The 21,081-nt window shown below is 33.3% G+C and overlaps 3 protein-coding genes across 5 annotated transcripts; 1 reads left to right on the top strand and 2 right to left on the bottom strand.

The window, feature by feature from the left end:
* Positions 1,305–3,800, bottom strand: LOC105165586 (B-box zinc finger protein 22-like). 2 transcript variants are annotated; one of them, XM_011084648.2, is made up of 3 exons: positions 3,501–3,800; positions 2,313–2,489; positions 1,305–1,412 (listed from the first exon to the last, which is right to left on the bottom strand). In XM_011084648.2, exons 1-3 carry the CDS (start codon positions 3,675–3,677, stop codon positions 1,329–1,331), a joined length of 438 nt encoding a protein of 145 aa, XP_011082950.1. In that variant the 5' UTR covers positions 3,678–3,800; the 3' UTR covers positions 1,305–1,328. The 2 variants fall into 2 exon arrangements, with proteins under 2 accessions (XP_011082950.1, XP_011082951.1); XM_011084649.2 differs by having other exon boundaries at positions 2,346–2,489.
* On the top strand, positions 8,055–16,930 carry LOC105165585 (serine/threonine-protein kinase STY8). Of its 2 annotated transcripts, none has more exons than XM_011084647.2 (12): positions 8,055–8,520; positions 9,285–9,359; positions 9,502–9,597; positions 9,882–9,967; positions 10,083–10,203; positions 10,467–10,546; positions 10,953–11,015; positions 11,162–11,280; positions 13,356–13,441; positions 14,783–14,904; positions 15,647–15,758; positions 16,487–16,930. In XM_011084647.2, the coding sequence occupies exons 1-12, from the start codon at positions 8,200–8,202 to the stop codon at positions 16,580–16,582; spliced, it is 1,377 nt and encodes a 458-aa protein (XP_011082949.1). In that variant the 5' UTR covers positions 8,055–8,199; the 3' UTR covers positions 16,583–16,930. The 2 variants fall into 2 exon arrangements, with proteins under 2 accessions (XP_011082949.1, XP_020550767.1); XM_020695108.1 differs by having other exon boundaries at positions 8,078–8,520; positions 9,295–9,359.
* LOC105165584 (ATP-dependent DNA helicase PIF1-like) lies at positions 17,543–19,720 on the bottom strand. The gene is made up of 4 exons (XM_020694242.1): positions 18,211–19,720; positions 18,015–18,066; positions 17,734–17,812; positions 17,543–17,647 (listed from the first exon to the last, which is right to left on the bottom strand). The coding sequence occupies exons 1-4, from the start codon at positions 19,718–19,720 to the stop codon at positions 17,543–17,545; spliced, it is 1,746 nt and encodes a 581-aa protein (XP_020549901.1).

Genomic DNA, 21,081 nt, shown 5'->3' with positions numbered 1-21,081 from the left:
GATTTCTGCTTAGTGTCTTGTTTACATTCTTTGCGCTCGGTCCGGTCTACTGGTCATCGGCCCGCCACTGTTCTGCATAAAGCGTTTGATTTATATCTAGGCAGGAGCGCCTGGGATTTCTATCAAGCTAAACCATGGAAATGACCACTAAATAATGAATGACTTCTATGACCCTTCTTTATTTGCCCCATTTACCATTTAACCCCCTTCTTTCAGAATATTTACATCCAATTTTTCAATCTTACATTAAATGCACTGACACTTTAAATATGAGCCAATCTGTTGGATATTACTCTTGCCGTATGTTCTTTTTACTTATTTTGGGTGCTAATGTCTTCTATCTATTTGCACGTGGTTAACTATGTTTACAGTAGTTTAACTTGTTCTGCTCCTTCACCAAAATTTGTTGTTTATTTGTCTACTTAAGCCTTTGATTTGTTTCTAGTTCACTCTCATCTTGCTGAATTTAAGTAATGTTATGTATTTCAATTGTGGGTGCCGAAAATAGGATGAGGCACACCCGCTGCATATTTGCTTTGACTGCCGTGCAGTAGATTGTGGTTGAGATTGCGGTGGCACTTATCATTTTTGTTCAAGTTATCCAATATATTAAACCTAGGAGGTGTTTTGAACCTAGGTTTCGACGTCGACGCTACAATCTTAATTCTAAACTACCTGCTCAGGTTAAAAACTTGCATCTTTTAGTTTCATTTAGCAAAGAGGCCATTTGTGTTATATGCTAGAGTAATCTGGCAGTATAAAGGCCACACAAAATGTGTCTGTGGCTGAGCAAGTTGTTATGTTTTTAAGTGTTCTTTCTCATTACAAAAGGAATTGCATTGTCAAGCATGACTTCATAAGGTCTAGCCATACCGTAAGCAAGCATTCCCATGCCGTTTGTAAGATGCATACAGACTACAGTATTCCTGGCTAAGCTGACTTCTATTACCGATAACTGTCCAAACCCTCGTTGGAAGTGGTTTAAGGTATCGCTACAATACCCAATATCTATGAATAATTGTACTACTATAGCTCTAATGGCAACATATTTTTCAAATAGGATCCGATATTTTAGTACCGAGATCGCACTCGACACACAAACTTGTTCAGACATCATATCTAGGTTCAAGCTAATTAATCATGAAAAGGAAGTAGTGAAGAATGCAAGTCCAAAATTGCACTGACTCTGGTATCAAGAAACTTTCAAAAGTACTCTCCAACGTATGACCTTGTTTTCTTTTAGGTTTGTCATCTTCATTCGTCCCGTCATCGTCGCTTTCTTCAGATTGGATCGTGCTGCTGCTCGTGCCGAACCTGGTTGAGGTCCATCATTGTCTCGTCTGTTGAGATGGCAATGGCACTGATTCAAGTATTCTTGACCATTCAGACACATGTTGTTTGTTGCCTTTGGCCTGAATTCATTAGAAAAGAAAAGTGTGTGAGAGAGTTGGAATTGGTTTGTGATTTCATGATCTACGAAATTTTGTTAGGAAATTTTAAAAATTTTGCACATTGAGGACAAAATTTTGAAATGTGTTATAATCAGCTTAATTACGTGCACTTTTTCAATCTTTTTAGTTCTCAATGTGCGAAATTTTGAAAATTACAGTTCAACATTGTCGCATATATTTATATGGGATTGAAATTATAACCTCATACTTACAGAATTATAATTATAATTTTTCTAATAGATTTCAGATAAAATTGACAAAGGAACTTATCAAAACACATGTGAGAAAACAACCTATTTTATTTTTAATTAGGGGGACCCATGGACTTAATTTTTTTTATAAGATGAATGGAAATTAATAAGCATGAGACACAATTATTTAAAATTATTATTATAACGTGTTTATTGATATATACTGGTAAAATATATATTTAACATATCTTGTTCACTTTGTAATTTGATTTCAGTCCATAGACAGAAAGAATATTTCAAAGTAGTAACAAATTCACTCATTTGCAACTATTTGATGAGGTCTGACTGAGATATTTGTAATTATTCAGATATCAAAGTATATTAATAATAAAATTTGAGTACTAAAATAAATTTTACCAATTTAATCCCACCTCGTGGGTCTGATTGCTTAGCAAGTGAAATTCAAGTCATGTGTCGTGCCAATGCAAAAGCAACGGCCTCGGTTCAGAAAAAGTAAACGGACTACTAACTTGAACTAAATCGTGCATCTAGCCTAATCAGAGAAAGTGAACAAGACATAAAGTCCATACAAGAAAAGGCCACGATTCTTGCAATGCAGAAGATTCGAGAGGACTTTGATCATATACTAAATTTGAAAGCGGTAATTAACCTCTGAAACGTCGACCATATGCAAAGGCGTTACCTTTGCCCCGAGTCCTACTCTGATCCCAGTGAGCAAGAGCCTCTGGTGACTGAACTGGCTACAGCTCCCTTTGTGTGTGGCAATGTCACATTTCCTACACAGCACGGCTCGATCCTCCAAGCAAAAGAACCACCCGAGAGCCTCCTGCGATATTATATTATAAGTTCTAAGAAAGATACATAAGAATAAATTTATTATAAAATTAACAATCGCACAACAACCAGATATGCATCAATATGACTTGGTTCCTTATAGAAACATCTGGAAAAAAAGTTTAAAATATGGAAATGTTGGATCATATCATTACAACAACCTACATCCTCATTTATAGTTTGTAATTTAGAAGATGAAGAACAGAAGTACCAAAACATGTTCTCCTGTCATATTGATTTTTTCGTAATTTTTATGATTTTGCACTATAGAATTCAAATCCCATACCTATACAATAGGTATATATTTATGATTTCAATAACCAAATCCAAATAAATTAGCATTTCTCACATCTATAATATAAATTTGGAAACGTACGATCAAGATATTTTTTTATTTTTTGCACAAAAACCAAAAAAGCATTCTGACTTCATTAAAAATGTTGAAAATTGAAAAAAAAATTGGGTCGTTTGATTTTGTTTTTATTTTTATTTCAAATTGAGTTTAATGTAAATAACTTGATATATATAAGCGTGTCTCATTGCTTTTTAACTCATTAAGATATACTATAGATAATAGTAAAATATATACCCTAACAAACACATTTCAAGAAATAAATAAGAAAAAAGGAAATAAAATGAAAAAAATAACTGATGTTCCATATTGTAGGGATATAATTATTATATTTAAAAATTAGCAAAATAATATTATTAATCGTCATTGGTGGACCGAAAGTCTTTTTTTCTATATTAGTATAAATATAAAATGATAGAACAAGAAAGAAAAAAAAAATAACAGACGTGTCATATTTATCTTAGAGATATAATTCTTATATTTAAAAATTAATATTGCGATATCATTAATCAACATTTGTGAGCGTTATATAATAGAAAATATTTTATATTATATTATATATATAAGTGCAATTCGAGCGATTATACGAACGTGTAATAGAATATTCAGTATAAAATATATATATATATATATATGTACATATATAGATACCTGGCAAACATCACACTTGGGCATAGCGGAGGGATAGAGCGGAAGACGTTGATGCTTGGTGGCCAGCTTGTTCCCGGCATGCACTTTGAGGTCGCAGCCGCCGCACAGCGCCGCCTCGTCGGCGCAGCAAACCACCTCTGCTTCCGCCGCTTCACACACGTCGCACTGTATCTTCATCCTTCTTAAAGCTCTGTTTGGCTTTGCGTCTGATGAGTTTCAAAGTGGAGGTTTATGGGTGGTTTAAATTAACCAATTGTAAGGTGAACCGGGTTTTAATGCCCCAACTTCTTGTGTAGTCGGCGATCACCTACGTCATCTACTTTTATTGAAAAAAAAAAAAAAGGAATTACATATGCGATGTATATATTATCTATAATTAAAGTATATTGATATGGTTTACGATTTGTTGATTTATTCGATATCCCATCGGATATTATTTATTTTGATTTATATGACTCTTATAATTTTATTTCTAAAAATATGCTTCGCTAAGAAGAAAGGGTCTTGAAATTTATAATATACCAATCAAAAACCTGTAGTCTACACTCAATATGCGACGTTTATATACATCATATATATATATATACTGTAGTTATTTGCACGATTGACAAAAATATATATATATATATATTTTATTAATTCGTTATCTCAATTTAATTTTTAGTTTTCCTATAATATTATAATAATATCAAATAATACAGAAAAATAAAATATTAAATTATTCAAATTATTAAATACTCTAACATTATATAAAAACTTTTGAAATAAATTGAAAACGATAAATTTGAACTAAAATTATTAGTTTAAGTTAAAATAATCTAAAATGAAATTGAATTAATTTATGAAAAAACCATCATAGAGGTGAATTTAAAGCACTCACTGGCTTTTAGATTAAAGTACTTCTTGTAGCAATTTTAAAAATAAAAATTGATATTTCAAAAGCCTCAAAAGTATTTGTTTAAACTCAAAAATAAAAATTATTTTTTCAGAACTATCACAAACACTTCCACAAATTATTGCAAAACATTCTAATCTCAAACAATTTTCGTCCCATCATGTCTTTTTGTAAGAAAATCTACACAAAATATATTAGGGTAAATTACAACAATCTCCTCTGAAATTTGTCATAATTACGAATACCCTCTTATTATTTAAAAAATTATAAATATCCCATGATATTTGAAGAAATTATGTAATCCTTGGATAGAAGTATAAAATTGTCAAATTTGTCTTTACTATATTTTTTATTTTTAATAAAAAATAAAAACTTACAAAAAAAAATCAAACAAGATGGACGAAAAAATTTCAAAAATTATAAAAAATTATCCACTTAATCCAAAAAAATTAGATAAAATTATAATTTCTAATCTTCATGGGCATTTGGTCAACTCACGATAACAAAATGACGAAAACCTAACGGATTGAACTAATTGTTAGATGATAGTCAAGTCAAAAGATATTAATAATTTTTTAAATAATGAGAAGTATACGTAATTATACGAAACATAAAAAAGGGTCATTCTACGTATTAATTCAAACATATTTTCCTTTACTGCGCTTATACAACAAACACTTCTTGGCAGTATTAAAAAGTAAAACCCAGACAAGCTACACCATTTGTTTGATGAGTTGGCAAGGGCTAGTGCAAGAAACGTGGCAAGCTCTCCTTCTCCGCCCGCCACCTCTAATTCGAGGCGGCGACCACAACTCAGACTTCAGACCCACCGGTTTCTCAGTTGAAAATGATTTCATAGTTTGGCATAATTTGTTTTTATCCGAATTAAATTTGTCGTCGCAGCACGTTATTGTCGAAAATAACTTTTTAAAAATTTAAAATATATTATCAATAAAATAATATATATAAATTACTATATTTTTATAATAAAAATATTATCCACACAATAAAAAAATTATTAGAAAAATATCACTGGCCGTGATTTACTAATATTACTTGGTCCACAACGCGCCAGCAATCGCTAGTTTCACACCAAAGTATGCGTCCTCGTAATTGGGTCAGTTTTTTATAATTATATATATATATATTTTTCAAGTTAAATGAGATTTGGATTTGAGATTAATTAAATTAACAAAAAAAGTTAATAAAATATGTAAAACAATGGATATGCTCGAGTTCGTCTCGCAATGGTTGCATTTGAATTAATATATTTAAATTATGAATTTTAAATTTCTAGAAACAAAGCTAAAACAATTCATTTGGATAATTTTAAATTTAAATAATTTTGATTTTTTAATTAATTTAAAATATATTTTATTAATTATTGATTTCATATAAAATCGTTTCTTTAGATATAAATCCATCAATTCAAAATGAAGTTTCAGAATTCAAATTGATATTTTATTGAGATAATATACTTACCACAATATCTACATTAAGTGAAATTAATACGTACATATATGATAGTAGGAATGGCAATAGGTCTGGTTAAGATCTAGTTTAGGCTTGACTGGTGTTGAACCAACCTTAATTTTTTTTGTATATTTTATATATACAATCAACCTTTCAATAATATTATTATTTCATATAATGTATAAAATTATGATAATATTATTTATTTTAAAAAAATTCACTATGTCTACTGGGTCCATTGGGTCCAACTCAGTGGGTCCCCTATTCGGGATCCAAATTTTTCTGCAAGGTGGGCCTCAAATTTTTGACAAACCCAACCCAAATCCTTTTCGTTGCCATACCTGTAGAGTAAAATTTGAACTCATAATTTCGAATTTATTTATAAAATTCTTTTAATATTTAAAAAAAGGGGGAAATGATGTTTTGCCTTTGCCTAAAGTTCAAAACATCACATTTAATCATTCGTTTTAACTTCTTTTCGGAATGGTACTTTTTTAACGGCAAAAATGCAAGCAACCCTCTTATAATATTATAAATGAGCAATCCTCTATGAAAAAATAAATAGTAATTTGTCTTCATGTGTTTTTTAAAATATAACAATTCACCTTCTTATTTTTTTAAAATGAAGCAATTTACCTCTTTAAATAAAGAGATAAACTGCTTCATTTTAAAAAATATTGAGGATAAATTACTTATTTTTAATATCACCTGAAGTTAAATTGCTATTCACCCCCTTTTTTAACATTTGCTTCATGACTTTGGACATTTACGTTAGTTTATTTGCTCTGTATCAACTAATACTTGTACCAGAATAATTTAGAAATTCTGTGTTTAGCTATGAAAAGAATTTTGATAGCCAAAGGGACTAGAAAATTGCAATTTTGATTCTAAAATGTAGGGTGGTTAAAAATATTAGTTTTATATTGAATTAAATAGCCAATATAGGTAAACGTTGCAAAATTAGTCCCACCATTGTAATATTAGTCTCACGCTTTAAGAAAATATGGCAAAGTTAATCCTACACTTTAGAAAAATATTGCAAAGTTAGTCCAAAATATTGCAATTTTTTTCCCCATTGGACTAATATTAAATATTTCAAGAAGTATGAAATTAATATTGCAAACCGTATTGGCTCTGTTTGGATTCATATTTTCGTATTTTTTAAGACAAGATAAAGCACACTCAATATTTGTTTTTGTGTTCTTATACTTTGTCTGTGTATTTTTTTTTATTTTTTAACTTTTTATATATAATATATATACATGAGACAGAGCTCAGTCGGCTGCCCAAGCAGATGGAATTATTTGAGGGGTGCTACAAGAAAAAAGAGAACAGCGGCTAGAGCGGGCCGAGGGCAGCTGATGTGGCGGTAAGTAGCTAAATTATTAATACTATGTTTTAAAAAAATTAATTCTTCATTAAAAGTACTAACAATTTTGTTTGGTTTGTAGGAGACGTTCCAGAAGTTGATGGAGGATTGTCAGCTTCAACCCACGGCCAAGGACCACGATGCCCTCGTTGAATCGGAGGCTTCAGTGGAGATGACAAAGCAGCAGATATGTCTGGCTGCTGCAATAAGTCAATAATAGTCAATAGATGATAAATATCAATTTTTATTCAATTTTTTGGTTAACATCAGTAAATTTGGTGAATTTTGACTAATGAGGGGACTTATTGGTTAGACGAACGCAAACTTCAGGGGTGCTAGATGTAATTTTCCAAACTACATAGAGTCTATGTGTAATTATACCAAACTTTAGAAAATGAGAGTGCAATTATCCCTATTTATAAATACCAGTTGTGATATTTTATTTTTGCATGCATATAGCAAATAATATTTCATATTTTTAAAATATATTATTACTAAAAATAATATATATCTAAAATCAACACATAATATTTCTCAAAATAAAAGAAGGAAAGAAAGAAAGAAAGAAAGAGAACAAGAGATATTATCGACACAATAAAAAAATTGACGTACTATTATCATAAAATGACGTATATGAGTGGATATTGTATATATACATATATATATATATTAGTATATATTATAGATAGACCACCAACTTGCTTTATTTTTAAAGAAAAAAGGACAAAGTGGTATTAATCATTATACACTTGAAAAATACAGGGGCTCTGTTGCAATTTTAACCTTTTTCAAATGTTTAAACATTTGTTTGTCTCACTTCTTTCTCAAGCTCTCGAATGCCTTCTGTTACAAGCACTTAGCTCATACATCCCCCTCCGATCCTTTATTCTCCTCTGTCCCCCAACGAAAACCCTCTATACGCTTCCTTTTCTCTCTCTAGATTCTCCGAATTCTGTGTTTCTATGGAGTCAAAGCTGCAGCGCCGTTTCACACTGGGCAGGCAGTCCTCGGGAGCGCCTGGGAATGACGCCGCTCTTGCCTCCGACGTCTCGGTGAGTGTGGAGGAAGAATTGGATTCTGGCGTTCGGTTGATGTACTCGGCGAACGAGGGCGATTTGGAGGGGATTGAGGAGCTTTTGGATTCTGGGACCACTGTCAATTTCAGGGATATTGATGGCCGCACCGCCTTACACGTTGCCGCGTGCCAGGGACGGACGGACGTTGTTGACTTGCTTCTCCGTCGCGGCGCTGAAGTTGATGTGAAGGACCGATGGGGGAGTACGGTATGTGTACGCTTTTCTGTAGTTGGAGATGGTGTAGTGATTGGAGATAATTGTTTTTGATTTGTGCTTGGTCAATGCCAATGTGGGATATGTGTTTGTAATTTTTTACTTGCTCTTTAATTGCTGGTTCTTTGCGGAGTGGGAAATGTGAAGAGTATTGAGTTTCAATTATGATTTGTAGCAGTTTGAGTTAACTATATCGGTCCCTGTCTGATTGGCTTAATAGTTAATATTGGAAAGGAAGTGACCTTAGTTTGGAGGGTGTGGGATGTCATTTGCTGGCATCAAATTTTGAGAATTTTGAAATATGGCTGCAGTGTAGTCCATTCCTGTTTGCTAAAACAGGACTGGAAAATTTTAGCATCCATGTGTAGATATTGGGCAATATTTGCTGCCATAAATCGAGTTTAAAATGATTTTCACCGCCTTTGCTTTATTTATTTCCCGATACTCCGTCGACAAAAATTGCCTTCCAGTAATTGGATTACCATTTTCTTTCCTTTTCATTTTTCTTTTGTAGTGGGAATCAATATTAATTGGACTACACAGCACATCAAATCAATTATAAAGAATTTCCTTTGTTGGAGAGATATATGAAAGCAAGTGGGGGAAAGTGAAGACAGAAATATCACTAGTATCTCAGAATGCTAGATGTGTTCATGTTATTATGTATCATGTGTCAATGTATACTGTTGTTTTAAATAGTTGATATTCTAATTGGGCTATTAATAGGTATGCTAATGACAGAAGTTTTAATTGAATAGCCTCTTGCAGATGCAATATACTATAAAAATAATGACGTGATTAAGCTTTTGGAGGCACATGGTGCGAAACCTCCGGTAAGTGTCATGCATGAATTTATGCCTGATGCTTCTCCCTCTTCTTCTCCTAGTTTATATATATATTATTTTCAGAAATTTGTACTCATATTTGTTTCTTTGTATACTGTGACATCATATATTTTTGTATGCTTTGTGTCAGATGGCTCCCATGCATGTGCAGAATGCCCGTGAAGTTCCAGAGTATGAAATTGACCCAAGAGAGCTAGATTTTACTAACAGTGTCGAAATAACAAAGGTAACATCTTCCCTTGTTAAATACTTCTGTATCATCTTCAACTTTCATTTTACCAAAGGCACGTACACAATTCCAGCCCTTCTCTAAATCTTTGCTGAGAAGTCCTAGCTACTGCCTGCAAATGAACTCTTGTTCTCAGAATTATAAAATGATATAATTATGCAGTAGAAATACTTCCTGGAGGTTTATGTTTCTAAGCCACTGTGAGCGTAGGATCAAAGATGAAACATGGTGCTTCTTATAATTTATTTACTTAATGTTTTTTTTTACACAACTTGCTACAGGGAACATTTTGCATTGCCTCATGGCGTGGGATCCAGGTTGCTGTTAAGAAACTTGGTGAGGAATTTTTCATCGACGAAGAGAAAGTGTGGGTTGTTTATATGTGGCAAATACATTTTTATTCTACTGATTCTATATCTCCTTTCTTTGTCCTTGTGATCGCCGCTTCTGTTTATTTTACTGGGTGGCTTGTTGTTATTCAGAAAAGCATTCAGGGACGAGCTTGCTCTACTTCAGAAGATACGCCACCCAAATGTTGTCCAATTTCTTGGTGCTGTGACACAAAGTACTCCAATGATGATTGTTACTGAATATCTACCTAAGGTATCTCAAGTTTTGCTTAATGTTAATCTTGTAATCTTCTACTTATGTTTTTTAGATTTTTATCCTTCTTTTCTTGGTTTGGCCTGCGTGAATTTAGAAAAGTTGTAAAGCATCTTGGTCTTGTCTCATCCAAGTAAAATTTTAGTTTGGGACCCGCTATACATGGGGAAATCTTTTTAAGCATTAAGCTTTAGCATATCACTAATTCCCTTGGGGTAGCCCATTCTTATTACATATCAAAATGGATTTATTTCTCTATGCAGGGAGACTTTGGTGCATACTTGAAAAGAAGAGGTGCTTTAAAGCTAACAACGGCTATCAAGTTTGCCCTGGATATTGCGAGGTTAGATCTTTGACTATTATGCTAAACTTGCCTGCGAAGTTTTACATAATGTGCTTTGATTAGCAGGTGCTGGATCACCAAACCGTTGACAGCAGTCAAAATCTTATGTTATATGGCATAATATGGGTTCTAAGTTCTTTCTGCTTGTAAGAAAAGTTCATCTTTGTTTATATATAAATATTTCGTGCTTTGTCTCTGTGGTTGAAATTTGGAGTTTTTACATTAGACCTGGTTTATTACCACCAACTTCAGAACCAGATAAAATATTTCAGAAAAGGAAAGGGGATAAAATAATATCAGTGACAGGTTTCCATATTTTTTAGCTTCCAGGAAAGTTTAAGACCAATGATGGAAATGTCTTTTACTGCCTTATGTAGCTTCATCTTTCATATCTTTTTGACTGCAGAGGAATGAACTACTTGCATGAGCATAAGCCTGAAGCAATAATTCATCGAGATCTTGAACCTTCGTATGTACTCCTTTATTTAGTACTTATTTCTCCACATAGATTTAGTTGGTCCATAGACCATGGTCAAGAACTCTATTTTGGCTAATTTCACTAAGATAGTCTGCATATATCTGGGAATTGTTGTAATACAATGGGCATGATGACAGAAACATATTGCGTGATGATTCTGGTCATCTTAAAGTTGCAGACTTTGGGCTAAGCAAGCTCATGAAAGTTGCCAAAACAATTAGAGAAGACAAGCCTTCGTCTTGCCAACAGACTTCTTGTAAGTAGCCATTTGGTTAGGATCTGTATATTGAAGAGCAACACATATGCTATCTTTGCTTCTATATGCAATATTTGGTTTTACAAGTTTTCCAGTGTAGAAAAGATTCTATCTTATCCATACACATTTAAGATAATATTGCTAAGGCGTGTACTTGCTATTGCTTCCTGGGATATTGTTGATCCGTTGTTTCCAAAATTTCTACTTTTTAGAAAAGTGATTTTCATAGAAAAAGTTGGAAGTTGCAGTAGAATAAAAAATGGGTAATGATTGCAAAAAAATTGAAAAGTAGAATCGGGCAATGTTTTGGGAAAAGACACTTTTGAAACAAGGTTAAATAATTGAAGACCATTTTGTTCCCATGTGTTACAAAGGTTCTATTTTTGCTTAATATTTGCACTTGCCTTTGATAATAATATAATTTTTTCTCAAAACATAATAAATTTTATTTCAATTAGTACATGTCATGTTTATTTCTTTTACAAATATTTGTCATTTATATTATTAAAATATTGAATACTAATAAAAAACTTAAATTATGTTTGGTTTTGTTTTTAGAGTGTTTTGTTTTGTGTTTTGGAGATAGAGAGAAAAATAGAGATAAATAAGTGTATGTTGGATATAGAGTGTATGTTTGGATTTTGTTTTTAAAGGTAATTCAAAATATTTTTAAATAAGTGGTGTATGTTTGTTGTTGGAATTTGGGAGACAAAAGTCATTGTTCATTGTCAAATCATGTCTCTTTTATATATTTTTTATATATAATTATATATAAAGATTGTATGTTTAATGTTGTATTTTTTAGAGACAAAAATTACTGTTCATTGTCGAATTATTTTTTTTTATATTATATTTATATATATAAGTGTATATATATCTATTATGTATAGAAAATTGAAGAATAAAAACACACACAAACAAGGTGTGAAAACAAAGAGGCAAACATCATAGTGTTTGGATATGTGTTTTGAGTGTCTTATTTTGGTGCTTTAGAGATAGAGAGAGAAAAATAGAGATAAATAATTGTGTTGGAGATAGATGGTATGTTCGGATTTGTGTTTTGAGGTAATTTAAAATATTTTAAAATAAATGATGTAGGTTTGATGTCGGGATTTTGGAGACGAAAATCACTGTTCATTTGTCAAATCATATCTCTTTTATATATATTTTTATATATAAATATTGTATGTTTAATGTTGCATTTCTTGGAGACAAAAAACACTGTTTATTGTCAAATCAATATATGTTTTATATTATATGTATAAGTGTGTATATATATATATTATATATAAAAAGTTGAAAAACAAAAAAACATATAGATAAGGTGTAAAAAATACAAAAACAAACTTCGAGTGTGTTTTATCTTGTTTTGGTAATTGCCCAAATATAAAACCAAACATAGTGTAGGTGTGTTTTATCTTGTCTCGGAGATTGTCCAAAAATGAAAGCAAACATAGTGTTAATGTTTAATTCAATAATGTTTCCACCATATAACATAATTATTCTCCATGCACAATAACTTGCATGATTGCCAAAAATATATATGTATATATATTTCAATTAATCATAGCAATTTAATTTATATTTTTCTATGATATAGGAATAATATAAGATAATATAGAAAATAAAATATTAAAATATTAAATATGTGAAATTATAAATTTGTTAGTGATAAATTATTAAAATTATATGAAAATTCTAACATCAACTAATAAATTTAAAAGGTAAAATCAAATTAATATTATTATAATGAGTGTATAATAGTCCAAAAAGAAGTTGAAGTTATTTTAGAAAAAGCTAAAGCAGCTAGAAGTATCCTCCAAGGTGCTTCTAACTTTTAGCTTGAAAGTGCTTTTTGTAGCACTTCCAAAAGCTTCAGAAGTTGGCTTTCAAACTAAAAGTGTTTTTCTATAACCCGAAGCTGACAATGTTTTTTTGAAACTCTTGCAACCACTCCCTAATTCTTAAGACTTCTTGAATGCTTCTGATATCCAAGATGTATGTGAATGACTTTTCTTAAAAGTAATTAAGTCTACAGTTTATTGGAAAATCTGACATGATCCTGATCAACCCAGGGCGGTACGCAGCTCCAGAAGTTTTTAGAAATGAGGAATATGATACTAAGGTGGATGTGTTTTCATTTGCATTGATATTACAGGAGGTAAGTGCTTCTGAATAATCTTTCTTCCTTATCTCTTATATATATACATCAGATGGCTGATACATAGTTGCTGGTGTGCAGACACAGTTTGGATATCAATGTGTGCAACCATATTGATTTTACTCATAGTGACATTCATATTCAGATATACAGTTATACCTGATTTGGTTTCTTATTCCTTGGTGAAGCACTCCATTATATTGAACTGCTGTACATTCGCATGCTATCGGCTTTCAGTAACTGTTATACACATTAGTGATTAATGCAAGCAAACTTATGGCGCAAGTATGTTAAAGATTATCAGCTTCTTTGAATTAGTATTGGTTTTCATTAGGAAAACCTCCGTGTGAATTTCTTTACGAGGATATGAAATTATTTATTTTTGAAAAGGACAATTTGATACTTGAGTGAAGTGAACAGTGGAAACTCAGGCATTCTGATTTTAATATTATGCAACTTCCACATATGTGCTTGGTATGATTGTAAGAAAATCGTATGGAAAGTATTTGTCAAAATAAAGGGTAAATTGAAATAAAGGTTAGGAAAGTGAATTTCCCATTTATGGTTGGTAGTCGAGAAAGTCAATTTTTTCATCTTCGGTTTGTAAGAGAAGTTATAGAAAATTGGCGAAAGTTTAGTTAATAGACAACACGTTAAAATTTTGTCAGTAACACAGAGGTGAACTTTTCATTTATTATTCAACATTTAACCTAACAATTTATCATTAAAGGAATTCTTTGTTAAGATAAGAAAAGGTGTTTCTGTTTTGGTGTGTCTGTGTTTGAAAAAAAAAAAAAAGTATAATATTCTTTTGTTGGTTATGAAAATAACTATTTCTCAATTTGATTCTTAGGAAAAACATTTAACTGCCTGAAAAGGAAATGAAAAGAAGAAAAATCCTCTCTATTTTGCTACACTTCCCCTCGAAGGAATGGGGTCCCATGTTATCCCTCCAAGAGTTTAAAAATATGCTCGAACAACTACTTAAGAATCTTGATGATGTCATGTACTAAAGAATAAACATTTTCTTGTTATTACTGACAAAATTTTGTCGCTACCTTTCGGGAACACCTTTTGATGGTCAATGATATGTATCTTAGAAGATTTTTCAACTGTATAAGTTAATTTGTTGCTAAAATAAAATAAGTTTGTCTAATGTGGATGGCAGAAACAGATTATGCAATTCTCTCAGACGTTTCTCCATGTAAATCTGATATGATTGAGCTCCTTCTCTTCCTTGTCTGTAACCACATTATGGAGGATCTTCAGATCGCAGTTACTTTCCATGCACGGCATTGTCTCTTGTCAGGCGTTTTGGCTTGATTTCTCTTTTGTTCACAGATGATCGAAGGTTGTCCACCATTTCCTAAAAGGAAAGAAATTGAAGTTGCTAAAGCGTATGTGGCCAACGAGCGCCCTCCATTTGAAGCTCCACTGAAGCGTTATGCCCATGGACTGCGACAGTAAGCCTCACATTATCCCTAAGCTTTTATGTTGCTGTTTGAAGTGTGACTTGTTTTTGCTCCATAGTTGCGAAGTTTATTTTCTTGCATAATTGGGGCCAAAATTGTCATCTTTAAGATATTTTGAAATTTTAGGGCAATAATATTCAATTGCGGATATATTGAAATGGTATCTCTTCAACCATAGCAACATTATAACTAGAACAAATATGTAAACATTACCGAGACACTTGGATGCATAATTGTCATTTAATAAATTGATAATTTGACACACTTTAGGATCTAGGGTAAAATGGCCAATTTGGGCTTTCATTTGGGTTTCTTATTGGAGCAGATTTAGGGAAGGTGTTCTTTGGATTATAAAAGAGGGACCTGAGATTTTCTTTCAAATGTAACATTTGAATACCTATTTCAGATTTGCTGCTGACCCATGCTGGACAATTAGTAATCTGTACCTTCAGACTGAGTAGATTTAGATTAGCCAAGGCTTCAGAACATCCATACTGTTATGTATATGTTGTTTCTCTCCTTCTGTATTGTATCCTGAGAGTTCCATGCTGCTGTCTTATTTCTACATTCCCATCCTGTGATGTGTTGTGCCTACACCTCTTTGAACTTCCGTCAATAGAAAACTCGGGTTTTCTTCTCATGATCTGTTGTAAGCATTGTCGCGGAACAACCTTATTGCCCTTTCTTTTCTTTATGCACTAGGATCTTAACCAAGGTCCAATGGCTTCTACAGGTTAATAGAGGATTGCTGGGATGAGAAGCCCTCAAAGAGACCTACGTTTCGGGAAATAATTCTGAAGTTGGATGCAATAAACAAACATTATTGTCACAAAAGACAGTGGAAGGTACAAAATTCTCTGTCTCTCTCAGATTGGACATGACTTGGAAACTCAAAGAAAAATGATGAAGAGAGTGTGAAACTACTTTTTGCATTTATACCATCTATATGAGAGATTATGTATTAGGTAATGCCATCTACATCTGAGGTCATATCAGATAAAGATTCCAAAAGAATGACTTGTGATTGTACTGTGAGGTATCGAAACTGATCAGCACCACAAAATATTGGTTAAGCTCCATGGAGTACATGATGAAAGATCAGCAGGAGTAACTCAAGAATGATACAAATTAGTTAATCGGGCTTAGTTTTTTACTCGAAAACGGATAAATTGGGCTATTGTTCCCAAGAATATGACCATTTGAAATTGGACATTAAGATACGGGCATTTTCTTTGCTTCTATGCATTAGAAGTCACTCACAAGAAGATGGGCGTAACACAATTATTCTCCTTTTGCTTAAGAAAATTTCTGAATGGATAGAAAAGCTGACAATTTCTAGTTCTTGACCTGCATGCATCATGGAGGGAAAAATAGGCTGTGTTTTAGAAAGAAGCTCATACATAACTTTCACAAACTTATGGTGTTACTGAGTAAGTTCTGTGTTGTCGGACAATGCATCTGATGTTGAGACTTTTTTCCTATAAATTCATGCTTAGTATTGATTTTCCTGCTTATCTCCAATTGTGTCAGTTTTTATGGGCATTTCTAACTTTGTTTGCTGCATCTTCTGCAGACGAAAGCACTTAAATATCTGCACAGATTTGAGTCAATCTTGAAGTTAGATCATTCTATTTCAAGGAGTGGTTCGTCTCGCTCAACTATTAGATAAGTTGATTGTTTCCCTAAAAAGGAGCCCAGAGTACTCTCCAGCAGGTGATTCGAGCATAATATTTCTTTCCAAAAGTAGTTGACGATGAGTGAAGATGCTGTGTTGATAGACCATTGTATGTGATAAAACAAAAGAAATTTTCGTGCGATCACTTTCTTCTTGTCCAGAGGTCTGCAAAATCTCTCAAGGTTTTGCTCTGTTGTGACAAGTAATTAAGTGATTTTTTGTGTCATTTGAACGTTGGTTCACCTTTGCCTTCTGTGAATACGTTGTTCAGCTTTAATTGTAAAACTCAGCCATTGATGATCCAGTAATAATTCTAAAGCACCATGTTCTTTCTCATATTCATTTATACTAATTGATTATTTTTAACTTGCTAGGAGATTAATGCAAACCATATATAAACTTCTTAATTATTATTTTTTTTCAAATTAATAGACAAAAGTCCTTAACGTCTCGGTCATTATCCTCGTATTTTCTATTTATGTTTTACCACATCTAACCTTGCAACTTGAGCTCCCATGAGAAACAAGTGACAGAGTCACAAGAGCCTACAACTGCTGCCAATGGTACCGCCATCTCCCAACCAGTGAAAACACACACATTCTGATTAGAGTCGGACGCCATAAAGAACTTCATTAGACGCATTTCGGCCTTATATTCTACCCTATCCAAATCCTTTATTTATGCTATGTTTGGCTGGAATGATTTGTGTTTGAGGAAAAGATTTAGAGAAAATAAAATTCAACTGAATATAAATACCTTTGAGAAATGTATAAATTCTTGAGACGAGTGGCACGCAAATGTCTAGTGAGAAATACGACTATTTCATGATACAACACTAAAATATGATAATTGTTCAACAATACAATGGGTGTACGAACATCTCTACAGACAAAATGCCAGAAGAGGACCACTCACATATGTATGATGGTGTGTGAAACAGTGGCTAAAATGAGATCAATGCCTAAGATTTTTCAGAGCAAAAGATGGCAGTTCAGGTTCACCTGGGTGCTTTTCTTTGCCTTCCCATGGAATCAGAACTTCAATTTCCTCCCACGACATCTATGAAAGTTTACATGAGTTTCAACACTAAATCAACATTTCACTTATCATGGGAGGAAAGATACCAAGGAAAAATAATGTTGCACCCGTTTAGACAGCATAAAATCCAGAGTGTTCGCTTCAGAATAGCGAATCAAATGTGCTAACATATTGCTCGTTGTTGCTCTACAGCCAGAAAAAGTTTCAGAAAAGACATGTAATCAAAAAATAATATGAAACAGGCAATATTGCCTTGAGCAGCTCTCTTCTCATACCTTGTACTTTCTCCAAGGTTAACTCACTGGATGAATTTGGCATGTCTTTCGGACGTACTTCTCAATGCATTTCAAGCATAGAACCATGGACAATGAGACGAGATTCCACTAACTCCGCAATTGCCCCAATGTCTAACAAATCTACACATGGAGGGTGTTGTTCCCCTAAAATGGTCCAACATATGAAGCAACTCAGACCACTGTGAGATTCTGTGCTTCCTTTTGTTGTTGACAACTTCACTTGTAAGGAACACAAATCTTATTTTGTTCTATGAGCAATCTTCTTGTTAGAATCATTCTGTGAATTACCATCATCAGTATCACTCCCACTAGAGATAGAAAATTCGTCGTCATGTTGATCACCATTAAAACTATGGTAGAATTCCAAAACCTTTGGGTGTGCCTTGATTTTTGAAGGATCTAGTCCAGATAAATAAAGTCCACCCAAGCTTCTCACACGTGAAAGCGCAACATAGACCATTCCAAAGTCAAAAACTCGCGAGAGATCTGTATGAAGCTTGTCAAGAGTCATTCCCTGACACTTGTGAATGCTTAAGGCCCATGCCAGCATGAGCGGAATCTGCTTTCGCCTGGCAACAACTTTGTCTCCCTCCATGACGACCCATATTTCTGGCTCGACAACTAATTCAAGGCCAGAATCAAACTTCACCAACGGCAGCACACCGCCATGATTGCACATATCATCCATTCCGTATTGCTCCTTGGAAACTTTGCACAATTCCACAACTGTACCAGTCGCACCATTTACAAGTTTACGCCAAGGGTTTATATTTTTTATTAGCATCACCCTGGCACCTATGCAGAGTTCAAGCTCATCGGGTGCAATCCCTTTCTTTAGCTGCTTCATCCATTTGTCTTCGCCCAAATCTTGAGCCTTATAAACATAAATTTCTTCATTTAAGCTCTCCAATTTTTCCTTATTCACCATGTTCACATCTGTAAGCATTGGGAAGAGCCGTACAGCAGAAGGATCGGGCTCATACCCTGAGCAACAGCCTTCCAAAAGCTTCAAGTCATCTGGATCATTCTTCCCTTTTCGTATTCCCTGAAGCAATTGGACAAGAAGAGAATCAGATTGCCTGAAAACCGTGGTAAGCTCAATTTGTAGATCAAAAGTTGCACTCCAACATTCAGCTTCAAAAGCATATATCTTTGCGCCTTTCTTCTTCCTTTTCTTCAAAACCGGTGGTAACTGAAAGAAGTCTCCACTAACAATCATCTGTATTCCACCCCAAGTCTTGTTTTCATGTCCACTTGCTTCTTCATCCCTTAACGTTCGAGCAACATGCGCAAGACCCTCAAAAAGATTGGTGTCAACCATGCTTATTTCATCAATAACCAATGCCTTAACCTTCCTCCACCTATATTTCGCGTGCCTATCCTCAAGAACCATGTCTACCAAACTTCCACAGTCCCCATCAGCAATACCAATGCCAGCAAAAGAATGAAGAGTTTGTCCATTAAGCGCACAGGCAGCAACCCCAGTTGGCGCAGTCACAAACACCTTCGACTTCCCATGGATTCTCTTCAATTTCTTGATAACATGCTCAAGCAAAAATGTTTTTCCCGTCCCAGCAGAACCCGTAATAAAAACAGACTTCCCACTGCAAACAGCATCCAATGCTTGTTTTTGCTCATCCGTCCACTTGATTTTAGGCATTTTCGGGGTTTTGGTGCCACTTCCATCATACTTCTTCTTGTTCTTGAAAAAATAGTTCTTACCCCAGTTCTTTTTCTCGAAAGCAGCTTGAGAACTAAATTGGCGACCTGCAGCTATGGCAAATGACAACAGTTTCATAGTTCCTTCTGTTCTTTCTTTCCCTCCAACCAAGGAACAACCAGACACACAACACCAACCAAGATACCGCCTAAAACCACGGTTTTTTAACACAAACAGAGCAGAAATTCAGTCAAGAAACAATCTTGCCAACGAAAAATTTAAGTTTTTTCTGCTTTTTCACCAGCTTTTTCTGCTTCTAAAACATCAACACTCACCCAAAAACTCGAAGAATCATTCAAAAGCCGAAAAGAAGTCACAAAACTTGGTTGCTTACACCAAAACCCAGTATTCTGTCTGATGGGTCATTTAAGTTTCCTCTCAATAGCAGAATAGGGAATCATGAAGCTAAAATAATCAACTAGATTATTACAACCAAAGCAGAGCGATAGAAGACGAGAAGACAAAAATGAGCTCACCAAAATGCAGGATTTCTTCTGAAAACCGCTGCAGTTTCGCAGTTGGTGTTCAGATTCTCGCTGGTGAAACGGAAGATTAATGCAATGCTTAACACTAGCAAATAGCAAAAACAACGGGAAGAAGAGATTAAGCTAGGTTTTCATGGGCTCTTCTACTCTTTCTGGCCCAAGATCCTTTGGGCTGCTGCAATTTTAAGTATTTTGGTAGGAAATAGCCATTGATTCAGAGTAGGGCTGGGAAACAAATCAAAAGCTTCTTGAATTTGATGTGTTAAACTTAACAATTCAAATTTGAACAAAATATTTTGTCGGATAAGCTTTCCAATTTGACTTAAACTCAATTTGATTAATGTAGAAATAATAAAATATAATTAAAAATATTAAGTACTCGATTCATGTTTGATCTGAAAACTCGTTTGAACTCGATTAGATTAATAATCAGTCTAAATTCAAATTAATTTTTGAATATCGATAATCAAACAAGTTTGAACAATGATATATTCAACCTGACTCATATCATTTACAACCTCCGTCTAAAGGGTGCTTCGTTAACGAGCTTATAAAATGTTGAAAAATAACAGTCGTCTTCATTTTTTTGAATAAAATCAACTTGACTCAACAAGCTTACTGGTTACAAATACCTCTTAAAGTTAATGATCATCTTACAAATAACCTCATAACAGTCCTTTATAGAAGAGTATTTAATTTGATGAATATACTTGTAACCTTTCAAATAATAAAAAAAATATTCATAATTATGAAAATATTTAAAAGAGACAATTATAATTTAAAATTGGATATACGACAGACTTGGAAAATATAAAATAATATGCCAAGTATGAAAAGATTTGATCTTGGTAAGAGAATTAGGCTATGCAATTACCATATATACGCACACTCTATTTCTTAAATTAAATTTATTCTCTATTTCTTAAAATTTATTAATTTCATACTTTAGATTTA

Source organism: Sesamum indicum, linkage group LG6 (genome assembly GCF_000512975.1).
Source record: "Sesamum indicum cultivar Zhongzhi No. 13 linkage group LG6, S_indicum_v1.0, whole genome shotgun sequence".
Taxonomy (NCBI): Eukaryota; Viridiplantae; Streptophyta; class Magnoliopsida; order Lamiales; family Pedaliaceae; genus Sesamum; species Sesamum indicum.
The sequence above is the reverse complement of the archived record's forward strand: the minus strand, read 5'-3'. Positions and strand labels throughout refer to the sequence as shown.